This window comes from Mytilus galloprovincialis, chromosome 2 (genome assembly GCF_965363235.1).
Source record: "Mytilus galloprovincialis chromosome 2, xbMytGall1.hap1.1, whole genome shotgun sequence".
NCBI lineage: Eukaryota > Metazoa > Mollusca > Bivalvia > Mytilida > Mytilidae > Mytilus > Mytilus galloprovincialis.
In genome coordinates, this window is record NC_134839.1 from 11,316,356 (window position 1) to 11,334,190 (window position 17,835).

Genomic DNA, 17,835 nt, shown 5'->3' on the forward strand with positions numbered 1-17,835 from the left:
GTTCAGGCATTCATTAAACCTCTGAAAATAAGATATTCTTCAACACCAAGTTTTCCTGTAGGTTTGATTTAAGTAAAAATCAGGAAGTCTTTACAATTTGAGATGTCTTATATCATGAGGGCCCTCATGGGGTTTTTGATTATGTGATTACTTGGCCGTTTTTTTAATGATTATTTGATTATTAAGCCAAATATTTCATGATTATTTGATTACCTAGGACTGTATTTTTAGTTTATGATTATTTGATTACTAAAGATAAGCAAATATTTAATGATTATGTGATTATATTGGCAAAAAAAAGGTGATTATGTGATTACTAGGACCCCCCCATGAGGGGCCTCTATCATGTATATAATTCATGTAATTATGATACCAAAATAGATTTCTCTCTCTATATATAGCTATATATACATGTAAAAGACCCAATGAAACTGGTGTGTTACTCTCAAGAAAAAATATACAAAACCTTCTTATAACTATAAGTTGCATGATAGATAAATACATCCAAATCAGAAATATTTTGATCAAGAATCTGAGCAGGTTTATCAAAATGTATCTCCCATTGATTATTTTGCACATGGACTTTTGTCTTGTTTGTATACATGTAGATCAAACTATATCTACTGTTGATATCATTTATTGTTTAGAGTGTTGTCTTTCTTTATATTTTCAAGCTCATGAGTACAAATGCTAAAACTGGTCAAACAAATTCATGGTTTGTTACCATAAACAAGATAAAAATACTCCTAATGATGGTTTCAGTCAAAAAGCATTTTAATTAACCTAATGCATCCACAGTCATCATGGTCAACCGTCATGACAGTACTTTTGAAAATATAACACTAGAACATAAATTATTTATTCCTTATAAAGATGCTGCTTTTTGCAAATTATATTTATATCTATATTAGTTTTTTTGTATACAGTACATGAGCATGTATCATGTGAATCTATGATTTATCAATTTACTTTAGATAGCAAATATACATTGATATATAGGAGAAAAGATATTAATAATTTGACCTGATTGATTAATTCTTTCCTCTTCGATCATAAATTAAATCAAGGATGTATATACAATGTATATATAAAAAATTATATATATATATAAGTTGTACAGTATACATGTAACTACAAAATGTATTAATACGTCCTTGACACTGCATATATGGTAATACCTTTTTTTATGGACAGAGTTCTTGAAATCATACATGTATAATAAAATTGAGAATGGAAATGGGGAATGTGTCAAAGAGACAACAACCCAGTCATAGAACAGACAACAGCAGAAGGTCACCAAATGTCTTCTGACGAATACAATGACACTGACATGATAGCAAAATGCGTTCACAAATTTTGTTTAAATTTTTTTTGGGGTCGTTATAATAAGGAAAATGAACCTTGCTTGACTTTAAGTGCTTCCCACTAGGCTGCCAGAGTTTAAACATGCTAGTTCACAAGGTAACATCCTGTTCGTTAAATGTAAGCGCCTTTGTAACATCATTTACCAGATAGCGGGGTTCTCTAGTATGTATTCCTGCACTAATAAAGTTCATCATTACATCAAGAGCTCCATAGTCTTCACGATGCATTGATGGTCATTATGCAGGATAATATATACTAGAAATAATGTTTGTTCCGTAGGTACTTAATCACAATTTCCTAATGACAGTGCTGAATGTCAATTAATAGAATTTAATTTGCGGAATAATGATTAATTCCTGTAACTAATATACATGTACATGTAGCATATCATATTTTTTTAGCCACTCTTCAATATGGTAAAATTAGGTAAAATAAGTGACGATAACCCTGCACAAACGATGTTCACTTAAACTAGAGTTATTGACAGAATTGCAAAAGCAGTCTATTCATTAAACATTGTGGCTAAATTGTTGTAGTGTTGTTACAACCTGTACACAGTATTCAAAGACCAGGGTCAAACTCAAAGCTAACCTGGCATAATTTACTCTTAGCATTATCCTATTCCTAATCAATTATCCATCCTCATGGACCTGAAATTAGCCCTTCCTTGTGATTTGTTACCATAAATCATAACCTTATACTAAAACTAAAATAAACTCATCAATGGAATGGATTTCTTTAACATTTCGATTTAGTCTTTAGTCTTTAGTATGCGTCATCTTGACACTGATTTTCTCATAAGGGTGGAATCAGAAAAAATGAAGCAAAAGTGTGACAAGGGGGGTCCAATTTCAAACTTAATATTTTGTATTTCTTTTTGTCTTGCCCTATTACCAATACTTTAAATTTTATAATTCCAAAGTTTCAGGCCGAACGAAACAGACACATTGAATAATCTTAAATTTTAATAGCATACATCTCAAAAATATTTAACAGAAACCATACTACTTAAAAACAAGTTTGGTAATAAAACAGTCAAGAAAACATTGCTCAGACCTTTTCCAAATGAAAGTCAATATAAAAAGGAAAATTTTAAAACCAAAATTTCCATCTTTTCTGCTAAATCATATAATAACAATCAAATTGAATAGCTTAATTTGAAAAAAATAATAGTAACTAGTGATTGAAGTTTTTGCCAATAAAAAGAATCTTAATATATTTCAGTTACAATAGTAAACTTTGAAAGCCCTGAGATTTTGTGATCATTTGCAAAAAACAAAATGTCATTTCATTGTACCGTTGTAATGTAATTGTATGTAGAAAAAGCCTTCTATCTTCAGTATTTTGTCACACTCCTGACATATTTTATAAAGATTGAAAAATGCTTTAAACTTTCACAAAAAATCATTAAACACATTGCTATATCATTGATTTCAATTTCTGATATCTTTACCCATAGAACAGGACTTTCTTTTTAGGACCATTTAAAAAAAACACAAAGAGAGGCACCCCAAAATGTCAGGAGTGTGACAACTGTCTTTAAACATCTACCAAAGAATACAAAGGACTTAAATGTTTTATTTTTTTTATTTTTCAGAATTGGCTATTCCAAAGAGAAGAAAAAAAATCATTACCACTGTGATATGTTTATATCATAGATGTGGGAGTGCATTATATATGTCAGGAGTGTGACGCTTTTTTAAGGCATTTTCTGTCAATTCATAATTTCACAAGAACAAGTTCCACAAGTTTCTTTGTGTAAGAAATGTTAAAACCAAGTAATATTCATATCATTTACCTCTTAAATGTGTTATTTATCATGATTGTTTTGGCACAATCAGTTTTAATTAGTCATTTTTCTATTTTTTGTGCACTGAGTAATGCAAATTTATCAAAGGAAATAAGTGTGTACAACTATAATATCATATAGGAAAGTGAGGAAATGAATTTTGTACAAAATAGAACAATTATTTTGATTTAAAATGGTATATTTAAAGATGTTTCAAGGATTAACCATTCAGATGTAATTCGTCACACTCCTGACATGAATTTAACAATTTAAGAAAAATATGAAAATTAGCTTTATTTTTAGGACAGATAATTGAAAGACAGCTAGTAAAATGAAGAAACTTTTGGTAAACCTTCCATTCCTTAAAACATCTACCAGATTTGCTGAAATAAGCAGGGCAAAATTTTCTAGAAGAAATGATTCAAAGAAAGAGACTTCGAATGAGAGAACTCGCAAATACTGGCTGAATCTGAAATTAAAAATTGATCAGCGGAAGTTGGACCATCTAAAAATAAAAACCTATAAAACCAAGCTAACAAAAAAAAGCTTAAAGAAAGAAGAACTTCAAATTCCAAATTTTATAAACAATATAAAGAAAAACAAAGGCAGTGGCAGAGAAACAGTAGAAAAAAAGGAAGAAAGATAAAAAAGAAGTTGGGTTGAATAAGGACTTAGAATCGAACAAAAACAGCTCAAAAATTAAAATGAGAACAGATCTGTGACTGTGTCAGATTCCAGATCTACAGTGAGAAAACCTGCACAACAAACAAGAAAACAATTGCCACAAAACAAAAATGCTTATAAATGATCCCTTCTAGAAGGCCCTTCTGGGTGTAGCATTTTTTATGATGTGTTTCAAAGAACTCGTCCAAGCATTTGGGTTTTGTGGCAGTTGTTTTCTTGTGTTGTGCAGGTTTTCTCACTGTAGATCTGGAATCTGACACAGTTACAGATCTGTTCTCATTTGAATTTTTGAGCTGTTTTTGTTCGATTCTAAGTCCTTATTCAACCCAACTTCTTTTTTATCTTTCTTCCTTTTTTTCTACTGTTTTTCTGCTACTGCCTTTGTTTTTCTTTATATTGTTTATCAAATTTGGAATTCAAAGTTCTTCTTTCTTTAAGCCTTTTTTTGTTAGCATGGTTTTGTAGTTTTTTATTTTGTTTAAGATTGTCCAACTTCCTCTGATAATTTTTTAATTTTATATTCAGCCAATATTTGCGGGTTTTCTCTTTCCAAGTCTCTTTCTTTGAATCATTTCTTCCAGATAATTTTGCCTGGCTTATGTCAGCAAGTCTAGTGAATGTTTTAAGGAATGGAAGATTTACCAAAAGTTTCTAAATTACTAGCTGTCTTTCAACTATCTGTCCGAAAAATAAAGCTAATTTTCATATTTTTCTTAAATTGTTAAATTCATGTCAGGAGTGTGATGAATTACATCTGAATGGTTAATCCTTGAAACATCTTTAAATATACCATTTAAATTCAAAATGATTGTTCTATTTTGTACAAAATTCATTTCCTCACTTTCCTATATGATTTTATAGTTGTACACACTTATTTCCTTTGATAAATTTGCATTACTGTGCACAAAAAATAGAAAAATGACTAATTAAAACTTATTGTGTCAAAACAATCATGATAAATAACACATTTAAGAGGTAAATGATAGGAATATAACTTTGTTTTAACATTTCTAACACAAAGAAACCTGTTGAACTTGTCCTTGTGAAATTATGAATTGACAGAAAATGCCTTAAAAAAAGCGTCACACTCCTGACATATATAATGCACTCCCACATCTATGATATAAACATATCACAGTTGTAATAAATTTTTTTCTTCTCTTTGGAATAGCCACTACTGAAAAATAAAGAAGAAGAACATATTTAAGTCCTATGTATTCTTTGGTACATGTTTAAAGACAGTTGTCACACTCCTGACATTTTTGGGTGCTTGTATAGAAGTTAATCCAATATGTGAATTATGCACCTCAGGATGTCTGTATAGCCTTTTATGGATAGCTTATACATGTATACAATAAATACTTACCAGTTTTACACACAAATACTCCTTTAAAATACAACCATAACACTTTAATTTAGAAATTATCAAATTTTGCCAATATTAATTTTTGGTACATACCTTTTCACAATGTATATTTATTTACATAATATTTGTGCAATGATAACACCAATCTATAATCTACAAAACCTAGTATTGAAGAATGATTATAATATAAACCATCTTCATATACATGCATTCCTCATAATAATTTTTACTCAACATGTAAATTATTAAAAAAAAATCCTGTCACACAAAAAGCGTCACACTCCTGACAAATTTGACATGTTTTTTTAATAAAACTTTTGGCTGGTACAAGATATCTAAATGAAATTTGGCTGCAAGTTAGCTGGTATTGAACTTGTTGGTTTGACATTTAATTTACTTTCCTAAATATAATGGGGGAAACAATATGCCCCAATATGTTAAAATCTTCATTTTTTCTGATTTCACCCATATGTACTTTGGTCACTTGCGCCTTTGGATACATTAATCACGTTTGTATTTTCTCTTTGTACTTTCACTTTAATTTAGGTAGGCGCTGTTGATACTGATTTATAAAAACAAATGATCAAATCTTCTAGTATCGTCTATAAACTCGGAAACTGCATATTGTATGTCTGCACTGGCTTCTGTGTTAAGTTATTCTTCTAGATCTAGATTAAGTGTTCCTGTTTTGAAATATATTGACTGGCGGAGTTTTTCTCTATCCAAACTGTAATTGTCACAAGATAATAAAAAATGTTCTACAGATTCTATTTCTCCGCAAGTACATTTGTTGTCTTCTACATGTCTGTTAATGAAATGTTGATACCCCTTTAGTTTGGAGTATCCTGATCTGAGACTGTTTAGTATATTGAAGTGTTTTTTTGATGGGAAGTCTAGTTTGATTCTTTTTGATGCATCTGGGTGATGATTAAAAAATCTTCTCCCAACCTCACTAGATTCCCATTGTGTCTTCCATTTTTGAATGACTGACGTTCTCGCCGCTTGTTTGATGTCTTGTTTTGTCGTGATTGAAGACATTTCCTCCCTATTATCTGCCTCTTTTGCCGCTGCTTTTGCTAGACGGTCAGTCTGTTCATTTCCCTCTATATCAGAGTGCCCCGGTGTCCAAATGATGTTGATACTAAAACCCTTTTGTTCCAATTTTATTTTCCTGTTTTTGATTTCTTGTATGGTTTTGTGATAGTTTTCTGATTTCCAATTTAAGGTTATAATGCCTATGGCGGATTGGCTGTCAGAGTATAAGTTAAGTTGTTTAACATTGCGGTAATTATAATTGTCTATTTTTTCCAGCACAAGTTTAATGGCTACTAGCTCTGCTAGTAGTATTGATCCTCTGTTTGATACAGGGTACTGTATTGTTTCCTCCTCTTCATTATTGTATATAATGGCTCCTGCACCACAAGGCCCAGGATTTCCCATGCATGAGCCATCTGTGAATGCCACTGTTGTATTTGGAGGAAGTTCTTCTAATTGTTGTTTTATAAGTCTTTGTCCTTCAATGGCTTGTTCACTGGTTCTTGTTTTGGAACTTCCCAATGTGGTCCAGTACTCCGGTGCCCTTCTAATTGCACACATGCCACGACATTCATATTGCTGTTCAATATTATTTATTCAATTGATGTTTCCTTCTTCATATCATCTGCCTGTAATATCATTTTTCCAATTGGAGAGATGTAAGTTTCCGGATTAGATTCTGTTTTCCAGTTTTCTAGCTTTTTCTTAATTGGGACTGTTGTAAAAGATGAGGTAATTTTTGCCAATTCTCTAATTGCTATTTCTTCTCTTCTCAGTTCTAAAGGTAAGACTCCACCAATTATCTGAAGAACTTCAAGGCTGGAAGTTGAAGGCATATTAAGGCATAAGGCAAGGCCATGTCTTTGAACCTCATCCAACTTGTGTAGGTTTGTTGAATTTCCAATCTGCCAAACACAGCTTGCATATGTGATGGTTGAACAAACAAGACTTTGGTAAATTTCTATTAGTCTTTTTGTTGGAATATTAGCTATACCCTTAATTTCTCTAATTATTCCTAATGATCTTTTTGCTGTTTTCAGTACATTATCTATAGGAGTATTGAAAGTCAGTTTTTGGTCAACGTGTAACTCCAAGAATTTTAGGATTGTTGTTGTGTTTTAAAGTTCCATTACCCAGCTTAAGTAGAACGGATGTAGTATTTTGTATACTTTTACTGAAAAAACAATATTCTGTTTTTTCTACACTCAATTTCATCCTCCATTTGTTGCTCCATTCATTCACCTTGTCAATATCTGTTTGAAGATCTTGTTGTAGAATATTGATGTCCTCACCTGTGTGCCATATGGTTGCATCATCTGCAAATTTACATTTCTGTGCCAGAACGGTTTGAAAAATATCTGCTATAAAGATGTTGAACAAAATAGGGGATTTAGAAAGAGAAGAACCTACCAGTTTCGTTTGTTGCTGTCTGCTATGCGTTGTAAGATAAAGCCCGAGAACAAAAATAATACGCTTCCGAAAGCTACACAGAAAATGATGACGTATACACATGCACATGTAAGTTCATACCAACATTTAGGCACAGCTTAAATAATCCATTTATACTATGATATTCGTCTTTCCCTTTGATAGAAACAATAACCTGTGTTATGACAGCATTTGATAAAACATAAACATCAATATAAAGTGTATTCAAGAAATTTGTTCATCCTCAACATGCATGAAATATTTGCCACTGGCACTGGACAGACACTGTGGTTAACAAATCCTAAGTTCAAAGATACGGGGCAAATGTTTTATGCTGACATTTTTTTGCCCTTGAACTACAATGGATAATTTTGTGCCTTAGTTTTTTATATAATATTGAAACGTGACTCTGTCGTGTTTGTCTGTCAGCAGTGTCGCTGACCTTTTTAAAAGTTCAATCTGCAGGCCTTTCATTAGGAGGCGGTACCCGGTACTTTTACCCTCCTATGCTATTGACAAGTACCGCCTAAATGTAGAAATTTTTATATAAGATATTCATGGAATAAATTGAAAAGTACCACCTAGAAACGTGAAAAGTACCAGTCAACATGAAAGATAATGAAACCCCTGAATCTGCAAAGCTGGGAACAGTAAAGTCAGATCATATGTTTTTGTACATCAGATGAATTCATACTATGCATGCTTTTTCATGTGTTTCTTGTGGTTAGTACTTCGCTTAAGGGTTAGTAATGAAAGGCGTTGTGTTCATATCAAATTGTATTCAAGTTATGCGGTGTTGCGCACAAGGCAACGTTACATGAACAATAGGCAACGTAAAACAATAGGTGACGTTAGTAACTTAGTAAATGTACAGCGGCTAATACTTGACAGTCATAATGCATTCTCAATAGCACGAAAACCCATAATACAAGGACATATCTAACTCATATATATATGTTCCTGTGCAAAGTTTGTAACTCTTCCATTTGTCTGTTAGCAATTATAGTCCAGTTCCCAGATACTATATATAGTAAGTTGAATCTGTCATGTGACTTCAATCACCATGTGACCAAGATGTCTGCATCTTCAATTCAACACATGTCATGCATGTTGAGCTAACAGGGAAAAAGTTTTATTTATACTGCACAAAATATTTTGGAAATTTAATCTAATGAGATGGTCACAAAAAATATGGGTAAGATAACAAGGTTAAAACAGACTCAAACATAAAAAAATAGTAAAAATTATCATTAAAGGGCAATTACATATGTTCTCCATTAATTAGCCATGTCATTTTGCATGTTGGCTGGCAGGCTTGATAATTTCACACTATATACCTCAATAATGATTGTGGTCAAGTTTGGTTAAATTTGGTCCAGCAGTTTCAGATTAATTATATAATTGATCATTGTTTCTTTATAACTTAAAACAGGACTGCAATGAACTCGCTGAGAAACTTGACTCGCTGTCGGAGAAGTATTCATGAACTGTTATTTTCACTGCAACAATCCAGACAGTTTGTAACAGTTCACACTGGAATATTGGATAGGATAAGCAGCCACAAGAAGAGTAACAATATTGTTCCAGTTAATGTCAATTTACCTCTGACATGGAGTGTTTGTTGTTATGCAAAAAAAGCTGGCAAGGAGAAGAAAGGTAAATTCCTTTTCAGTGTTAATTCATTTTATAATGCATACAAATGTATGTCTCTTTTCTGTGTAGAAACAATGTGGTTGAAGTGAAATTGCACACTAAACAGTAAACTACTAAAATTCATTGGTAAGACCTCCAACTTTAAGCAACAGCCAATACTTGTTTGTGACAGGATATTTTGACTGTTTTTATTAAAACAGTACTAGTGGTGTCAACGTATATTTGTTCCACCTAACAGAAGTTCCAATGGAAACTTTGTAATAAACATTGTCATAATATGTATTCCTGTTGGAACAAATATTCTATACCATTTATTCTGTTAGGAACATATACTGTAACATTTATTCCTGTGTTTTTTTCTTTTGGAACTTATATTATGAAGGAACTTCTATTCTGTGACAGTGGGAGGTGAATTTTGCAATCACTTATTCAAATTGTGTCATAAAGTTTTTATACGATTAAAAATTTTGGTCGTATATTGGTATCAAGTCATTGTTGGAGTCATCCTAGGAAATGGCCCCTGTAATTCATCCAACAGAAAATTAAAAAAAATGTATAAATGTTAATGTGACCACAACAACACTAAAAGTTCAAAAGATATCATTTATAAATTAGAAAGGTTAAGAAATACTCTGTTCTCTAAATTAACTTAAGTTCACACATCTAAATGTACTAGAAACATTTAATACCTTTCCAAGAAAAAAAATATTCTTTTACTTATTTTTTTCAGGTAAAATATCATCTAAAGTGGTTAAAGTGCAACTGACTCAAAATGAAATTGGAGACATTTTAGATTTAGACTCAGTGAAACAAAGTATGCAAGATGTTGTGGACAAATTAAAGGATGACTATCTTCATGTTTTGAATATAAGAACTACCACAGGTTAGACTGGTTTGCTTTTAAATCTTTTGTAATGCATAAAAATGGATATAGTCATGATAGTGAATAAAATAAACACTAGATTCACAAGAAAGCACCAAAAGCAAGGGAACAGGGAGGGATTTGATTGCTGATCAGTCTCTCAAAGTCACATAGAAATAAAAACAGAGAATTAAATTGAACTTTGATATCATTTTTAGCATTGTGTCAACGTGTCAGCACCCAAAAATCATGCAACCACTCCAGACAAAAGATGTTAAATATGTATAAAAAGATGTACATAAAATACCAAAAATGTGTCTTAAGCAGAGTGAGGATTTAAAGTTGTTTAATTCATATTGTTCTCTATTATTTAACCAAAAAATATATTTCTAGGAGCATTTGAAAGAGTTGTAGTGCATACTGACGATGGCAGATTCAAATTAAGTCAATTAGCCCAGATAGAGAAGAAGAGCCCACAACTTATAATGGTTAATATGTCATCATCACCTCAGGTAGGAAAAACTTAATGTTTATCAGGAACAATTGTCATTTTATACTCAATCTTTGAGTTTTGCTGTCCCTCTTGAATCTTTCGCCCCTCTTTCTTAAAAGTTTGGTAACACATTTGTCATGTTTGTTGTAATATGTTGTGTGTTAATTTTTCAAATGATACTTCAAATAATATTCTCATAATTGCCACAATAAATGTCGATACTAATGAAGTGGTTATACATATTTTTTAATCAGGAATAAAAAATCCTTCATTTTATCTGTAAAGGTATAGCAATTACAAAAAAATACCCTTAAGGGTGCTCAAGGGTCTAAATAAAAAAAATAATAATAAAGGGTTTGCTATATTTTACTATAAATGAACTTTATTATATACTTAATGGAAAAATGAAATAAAAAAATGGGGTCACCGTTCATTTAAGCTCAAAATCTGTCTCTGAAAGAAGTATTCCTTTTTGTTCAGGTCCTTTTTTTCAGTTTTTTTTCTTTTGAACTAATAATAATAATAGGAGAAATAGAGGCAAAATCAAAATTAAAAAAAGAACTAAATTACAGAAATTGCTTAAATTTTTACAATAGTTTAATTCAAGTACAGGTTTTTTGTAAAACAATAATAGAAAACATAGATCACTGATGACTTAAAAAAGATATTTCAATTTTAATGCCAAAAATGAAATTTTTGCACCAAATGGAGATAATTTAAAGCTTTTTCAATGATGTGTACATTTTTAAAGTCATCTGGTGCCAAAACGAATTGATTTTTTGGGTTGACTTTGTACCATAGGATAAAGTAACAACTAATAAAGTAATAAGTAAAATTTGTAATGAAAAAAAAAAAGTTAAAATGTTTAAATGCTGAAATTTTTGTACCCTTGAGCCTCCTTAACAGCATTTAATTTGACACATCTGAATATAATAAAAAAAATATCTAAGGTTCCAAGAACCCTGAGTTATTAAACCTGGCTATAAACAAGTACAATAAACTTGTCATAGATATGCGGGGTTTCATTATCTTTCATATTGACTGGTACTTTCAACGTTTCTAGGTGGTACTTTTCAATTTATTCCATGAATATCTTATATAAAAATTCCTACATTTAGGCGGTACTTGTCAATAGCATAGGAGGGTAAAAGTACTGGGTACCGCCTCCTAATGAATGGCCTGAATTACCAGGATTAAATTGAATATGCAAAACCAGACACACGTTTTGTCTACAAAAAAATCACCAGTGACATACAAATCAAAATAGTTAAAACAAAAATAAAAGGCCGATTAAAGAACGAAGTTGAAGAGCATTGAGCCTTGAGGAAACTTTAAAGGGAATAATGTATAAAAAGGGAAATAATTCAGATGGACTGCATAACAATTTCCATAAACATACCCACTAAAAAAGAAGAAAATGAAGCAGCACATATAACACAAGTCATCTAAAAAATTAGAGTTTTTCTGCTTAAACAAATTACTTTCATTTATTTGATTTGCAATCTCAATTTACAACATTGGTCTTTTTAATTTATAAGAAATAAATATATATATTTCTTTCAGTACACCAAACAAGTTCTTAAATCTTTATCAGAGACTGGAATGAATGTAAATCCATATATGGAAAAAACAACAATATTTGTACCTATTCCAAGGTAGGATAAACTCTTCTATTTAATAATTTTAGAAATTCAGGTCTTAATTTTGCCAGTATTTCATTTTCTTTTCAGAGATATTTTAATTCAAATCTAGGAGTTTTAAGGGCACTATCTGCCCGGTAATCTTTTCTTCTGTATAGATTTAACTTTTAGTTTGTGAATCATATATCATATGTTATCATTATTGGGCAATCAGAGATAAGAGTTTTTATGAAATTCTCTGAAATAGGTTTTTGGATGTTAAGTAGAACGCAGTTTCTTTATAAAAAAAAAATAATCACAAAAATGTTTACCTTGGATATTCTTTTTCTATTTCAGGGTAACTAGGGAACATAGAGAAAAATTAGCAAAGGATGCCAAAAAAATGTTTAATCAAACAAAGACACATCTGGATGGTTTATATGCAAAACACACAAAGACTGTAAATTCTAAGAAAAAAACACATAGTGAAGATTTGATTAGAAATTTAAATAATATGGTTTGTATTTTTCCTGATAGAAATATAGAAGACACTTTGAAATAAGAAAAATAACTTATTGCCGGCACATTCTTTTCCCAAACTTCTCAACTGATCTTTGCCAAAAAAAGGAAACAGTAGTATATGGCTGTTCAAAAGTCATAAATCGATTGAGAGAAAAACAAAATAAGGATTACAAACTAAAACCGTAGGAAACACATCAACTATAAGAGGAAAACAAAAGAACAACAGAAACACTGAAGTGCAACAAAAACAAACGCCAACGTACATAGAAACAAACTATTTGATAACAACTGCCATATTCCTGACTTGGTACATGACATTTTAAGACAAATTGGTGGGTTGAACTTGGTTTTATGGCTAGCCAAACCTCCTGCTGATATGGCAGTGTTAAAAAATATCGCTTAAATGAAAACACTACATGACAAAAATACAAAAATTGTTTACCCCCAAAATATTTTCCCATATTAAAATTTAGTTTCTTGCATTCTGACAAGACAGTAGAGATCATAAACACAGCCTTATATGGCTTTGTCAAGACAGCAGGGGCTTAGTTTGTTATACTTTTTATACGACCGCAAAATTTGAAATATTTTTCGTCGTATATTGCTATCACGTTGGCGTCGTCGGCGTCGTCGTCGTCGTCGTCGTCGTCGTCGTCCGAATACTTTTAGTTTTCGCACTCTAACTTTAGTAAAAGTGAATAGAAATCAATGAAATTTTAACACAAGGTTTATGACCACAAAAGGAAGGTTGGGATTGATTTTGGGAGTTTTGGTCCCAACATTTTAGGAATTAGGGGCCAAAAAGGGCCCAAATATGCATTTTCTTGGTTTTCGCACTATAACTTTAGTTTAAGTGAATAGAAATCTATGAAATTTTGACACAAGGTTTATGACCACAAAAGGAAGGTTGGGATTGATTTTGGGAGTTTTGGTTCCAACAGTTTAGGAATTAAGGGCCAAAAAAGGGCCCAAATAAGCATTATTCTTGGTTTTCGCACAATAACTTTAGTATAAGTAAATAGAAATCAATGAAATTTTAACACAAGGTTTATGACCACAAAAGGAAGGTTGGGATTGATTTTTGGAGTTGAGGTCACAACAGTTTATGAATTAGGGGCCAAAAAGGGGCCCAAATAAGCATTATTTTTGGTTTTTGCACCATAACTTTAGTATAAGTAAATAGAAATCTATGAAATTTAAATACAAGGTTTATGACCATAAAAGGAAGGTTGGGTTTGATTTTGGGAGTTTTGGTCCTAACAGTTTAGGAATAAGGGGCCCAAAGGGTCCAAAATTGAACTTTGTGTGATTTCATCAAAAATTGAATAATTGGGGTTCTTTGATATGCCGAATCTAACTATGTATGTAGATTCTTAATTTTTGGTCCCGTTTTCAAATTGGTCTACATTAAGGTCCAAAGGGTCCAAAATTAAACTTAGTTTGATTTTAACAAAAATTGAATCCTTGGGGTTCTTTGATATGCTGAATTTAAAAATGTACTTAGATTTTTAATTATTGGCCTAGTTTTCAAGTTGGTCCAAATGGGGGTCCAAAATTAAACTTTGTTTGATTTCATCAAAAGTTGAATAAATGGGTTCTTTGATATGCCAAATATAACTGTGTATGTAGATTCTTAATTTTTGGTCCAGTTTTCAAATTGGTCTACATTAAGGTTCAAAGGGTCCAAAATTAAACTAAGTTTGATTTTAGCAAAAATTAAATGCTTGGGCTTATTTGATATGCTTTATCTAAATATGTACTTTGATTTTTGATTATTGGCCCAGTTTTCAAGTTGGTCCAAATCAGGATTCCATATCAAGTATTGTGCAATAGCAAGAAATTTTCAATTGCACAGTATTGCACAATAGCAAGAAATATCTAATTGCACAATATTGTGCAATAGCAATTAATTTTCAATTGGAGTTATCTTTCTTTGTATAGAATAGTAGTTGATAATATATGTTGGAAATTTGCCAGACATGACTATGATGTCATTTTCTATTTTTATTTGCCAATAACTTTATGTAAATAACTTCATTGGAAATTTGCCAATATAAAATGTTGCTGATGAAGCTTTTTTTCCTTATCTTATCTAAAATGTTATTAGATAATGTATGTTGGACATTTGCCAGACATGACTATGATGTCATTTTCTATTTTTATTTGCCAATAACTTTATGTAAATAACTTCATTGGAAATTTGCCATTATAAAATGTTGTTGATGAAGTTTTTTTTATTGTTTTATACAATAAACAATGTATATTCACTTTTACTACCAACCAATCTTTACCATTCAGTGATAACAAGCACTTTATTTTACATTTTAATATTTTATGATGTATTTAAAAGAGTAGTTATTGTTGCAAACTCCATTAGAAATTTGAATTGATATCAGTTTTGGAGAAAGGGAAACGGGGATGTGAAAAAAAGGGGGGGTTTAAATTTTTCTCATTTCAGATTTCATAAATAAAAAGAAAATTTCTTCAAACATTTTTTTGAGAGGATTAATATTCAACAGCATAGTGAATTGCTCAAAGGCAAAAAAAAACTTTTAAGTTCATTAGACCACATTCATTCTGTGTCAGAAACCTATGCTGTGTCAACTATTTAATTTTAGATTTAAAAAGTTTGAAGAAAAAATCTTTAATTGATTTGTAAAATCTTGACATTTGTTTTGTGTAAAAAAAACCCATGTAATGTCAAAAATTTGATCACAATCCAAATTCAGAGCTGTATCACGCTTGAATGTTTTGTCCATACTTGCCCCAACTGTTCAGGGTTCGACCTCTGCGGTCGTATAAAGCTGCGCCCTGCGGAGCACCTGGTTGAAATATCTTATTAAAATGAAAACATCAAGAAATTATAAGTATCTAATATGTCTCTTGTTTGTAACTTTCAGATATTAGACATTAAACAAGAGAGGACTGCAGAATCTGAAAAATTAATGGAAGCCAAACAAAAGGAATTACTAGGAGAATAAATTTATTAACTGAAGCTCTGCTATTACAAAAAACTCAAAATGTGTTTGGATGGAGAGAAAAGTTATCTTACCAGTGGGCTTTCAGCTTACTGAAGCATAGAGTGATCCTTTCAGTGATTCTGACTGGCAAAATAAAGTAGTTATGAAATAAAATACAAAGCAGTCATTAAAATTTTATAGTCTTATTTTAACAATGAAAATCCTCAACGTCAATGTTCTTCCATTTCTTAGTCCCCTACGGACATTATCATTTTGAACTTCTTCTAGAGAACCACTGAATGGAATGAAACCAAACATGGCATGAATGTTCCTTATGAGGTGTTGACTAAGTGTTGTTACTTTGTAGCCGATCCATCATCCAAGATGGCCGCCAGGGGGGGAGGACTAAGTTTAACATAGGACCCTATGGGAAATGCATACAAATGACTTCTTTTAGAGAACCACTGAATGGAATGAAACCAAACATGGCATGAATGTTCCTTATAAGGTGTTGACTAAGTGCTGTTACTTTGTAGCCGATCCATCATCCCAGATGGCCGCTAGCGGGAGACTTAGTTTGACATAGGACCCTATGGGAAATGCATACAAATGACTTCTTTAAGACAACCACTGAATGGAATAAAACCAATCATGGCATGAATGTTCCTTATAAGGTGCTGACCAAGTGTTGTTACTTTGTCACTGATCCAACATCATAGATGGCCGCCAGTTGGGTGACTTGGTTTAACATAGGACCCTACAGGAAATGCATACAAACGACTTTTTTAGAGAACCACTGAATGGAATGAAACCAAACATGGCATGAATGTTCCTTATAAGGTGTTGACTAAGTGCTGTTACTTTGTAGCCGATCCATCATCCCAGATGGCCGCTAGCGGGAGACTTAGTTTGACATAGGACCCTATGGGAAATGCATACAAATGACTTCTTTAAGACAACCACTGAATGGAATAAAACCAATCATGGCATGAATGTTCCTTATAAGGTGCTGACCAAGTGTTGTCACTTTGTTGCCAATCCAACGTCCAAGATGGCCACCAGTTGGGGACTTAGTTTAACATAGGACCCTATGGGAAATATATACAAATTTCTTGATTTAGAGAACCACTGAATGGAATGAAACCAAACATAGCATGAATGTTCCTGATGAGATGCTGACCAAGTGGCTATCTATCATCCAAGATGGCCACCAGCTGGGGGTCTTAGTTTAACATAGGGCCCTATGGGATGTGCATACAAAAGTCTTCTTCTAGAGAACCACTGAATTGAAGGAAACCAAACAGCATAAATGTTCCTTTCCTAATGAGGTGCTGGCCAAGTGTTGTTACTTTGTAGCCAAATTTGATCTTTTTTATATGATTTCAAAAACCCAAGTAGAGTCAGGTGAGCAATACAGGCTCTGGAGAGCCTATTGTTTCTTCATGCTTGAAGATATTGCTGTGATATTTGGTGTTATGTTTTATCATAACAAGTTACAGATCAGGTTTGAATTATGTTCCGGTCTGATGATTTGACCTTAAATTCACTAAAATAATCAGTTTTCCAGACTTTTTTTTGTCATTTATGAAGATATTGATTTGATAATTGGATATATTGTTTTATCATGACAAGTTAGTTAAAGTTAGAATTTTGTTTCGGTCTGATGATTTTGTGCAGAGTTACAGTCCTTTGACTTAGAAAATTCACTCAATCGATTAGTTTCCACTTTTTTTGGTCATTCTTGAAGATATTGATTTGATAATTGGTGTTTTGTTTTATCATGACAAGTTACAGATCAGGTTCGAATTTTGTTATGGTCTGATGATTTTGGGTCGAGTTATGGTCCTTGGACTTTTAACTGGTAGGGTACTATGTACATATATTGCCATACAATTCACAGAATGCTTGTTATACTTAGGGTTTTTAATTTAATATAAAAAAAAAAGGCCTTTGAAAAGCAAATCGAGAAACATTTCAAAGGAGACATGATTTAATAAAACAACAAAAAAACAAGTACAGCAATCACCAACAACCTTAAGATCTTATACTTTTAAGAGTT

The 17,835-nt window shown here is 31.8% G+C and overlaps 2 protein-coding genes across 5 annotated transcripts in view; one reads left to right on the forward strand and one right to left on the reverse strand.

The window, feature by feature from the left end:
- LOC143062880 (putative RNA-binding protein 18) overlaps positions 1-7,732 on the reverse strand; it is a 38,942-nt gene extending 31,210 nt beyond the window's left edge. For 2 of the 4 annotated variants that reach the window (XM_076234697.1, XM_076234698.1), the window contains exon 1: positions 7,650-7,732. Coding sequence is in view for 1 of the 4 variants with exons in the window: in XM_076234699.1 (XP_076090814.1) it covers positions 1,509-1,592 (84 nt within the window). In the remaining 3 variants the exon portion in view is untranslated. Of the gene's footprint in view, positions 1-1,508; positions 1,608-7,649 lie in introns of those variants that run through there. The other 2 variants (XM_076234696.1, XM_076234699.1) reach the window with 2 other exon arrangements.
- Positions 7,692-15,969, forward strand: LOC143062879 (ribosome-recycling factor-like). The gene is made up of 7 exons (XM_076234695.1): positions 7,692-7,757; positions 9,100-9,323; positions 10,051-10,203; positions 10,576-10,694; positions 12,239-12,330; positions 12,652-12,811; positions 15,717-15,969. Exons 1-7 carry the CDS (start codon positions 7,750-7,752, stop codon positions 15,795-15,797), a joined length of 837 nt encoding a protein of 278 aa, XP_076090810.1. The 5' UTR covers positions 7,692-7,749; the 3' UTR covers positions 15,798-15,969.
- Positions 15,970-17,835: the final 1,866 nt, after the last annotated feature.

Bases quoted from the DNA above. Each gene is read 5' to 3' on its own strand.
- LOC143062879 (XM_076234695.1), top strand. The intron at 12,331-12,651 runs GTAGGATAAACT...TTTCTATTTCAG, and splicing joins ATATTTGTACCTATTCCAAG to GGTAACTAGGGAACATAGAG. The intron at 12,812-15,716 runs GTTTGTATTTTT...TGTAACTTTCAG, and splicing joins TTAGAAATTTAAATAATATG to ATATTAGACATTAAACAAGA.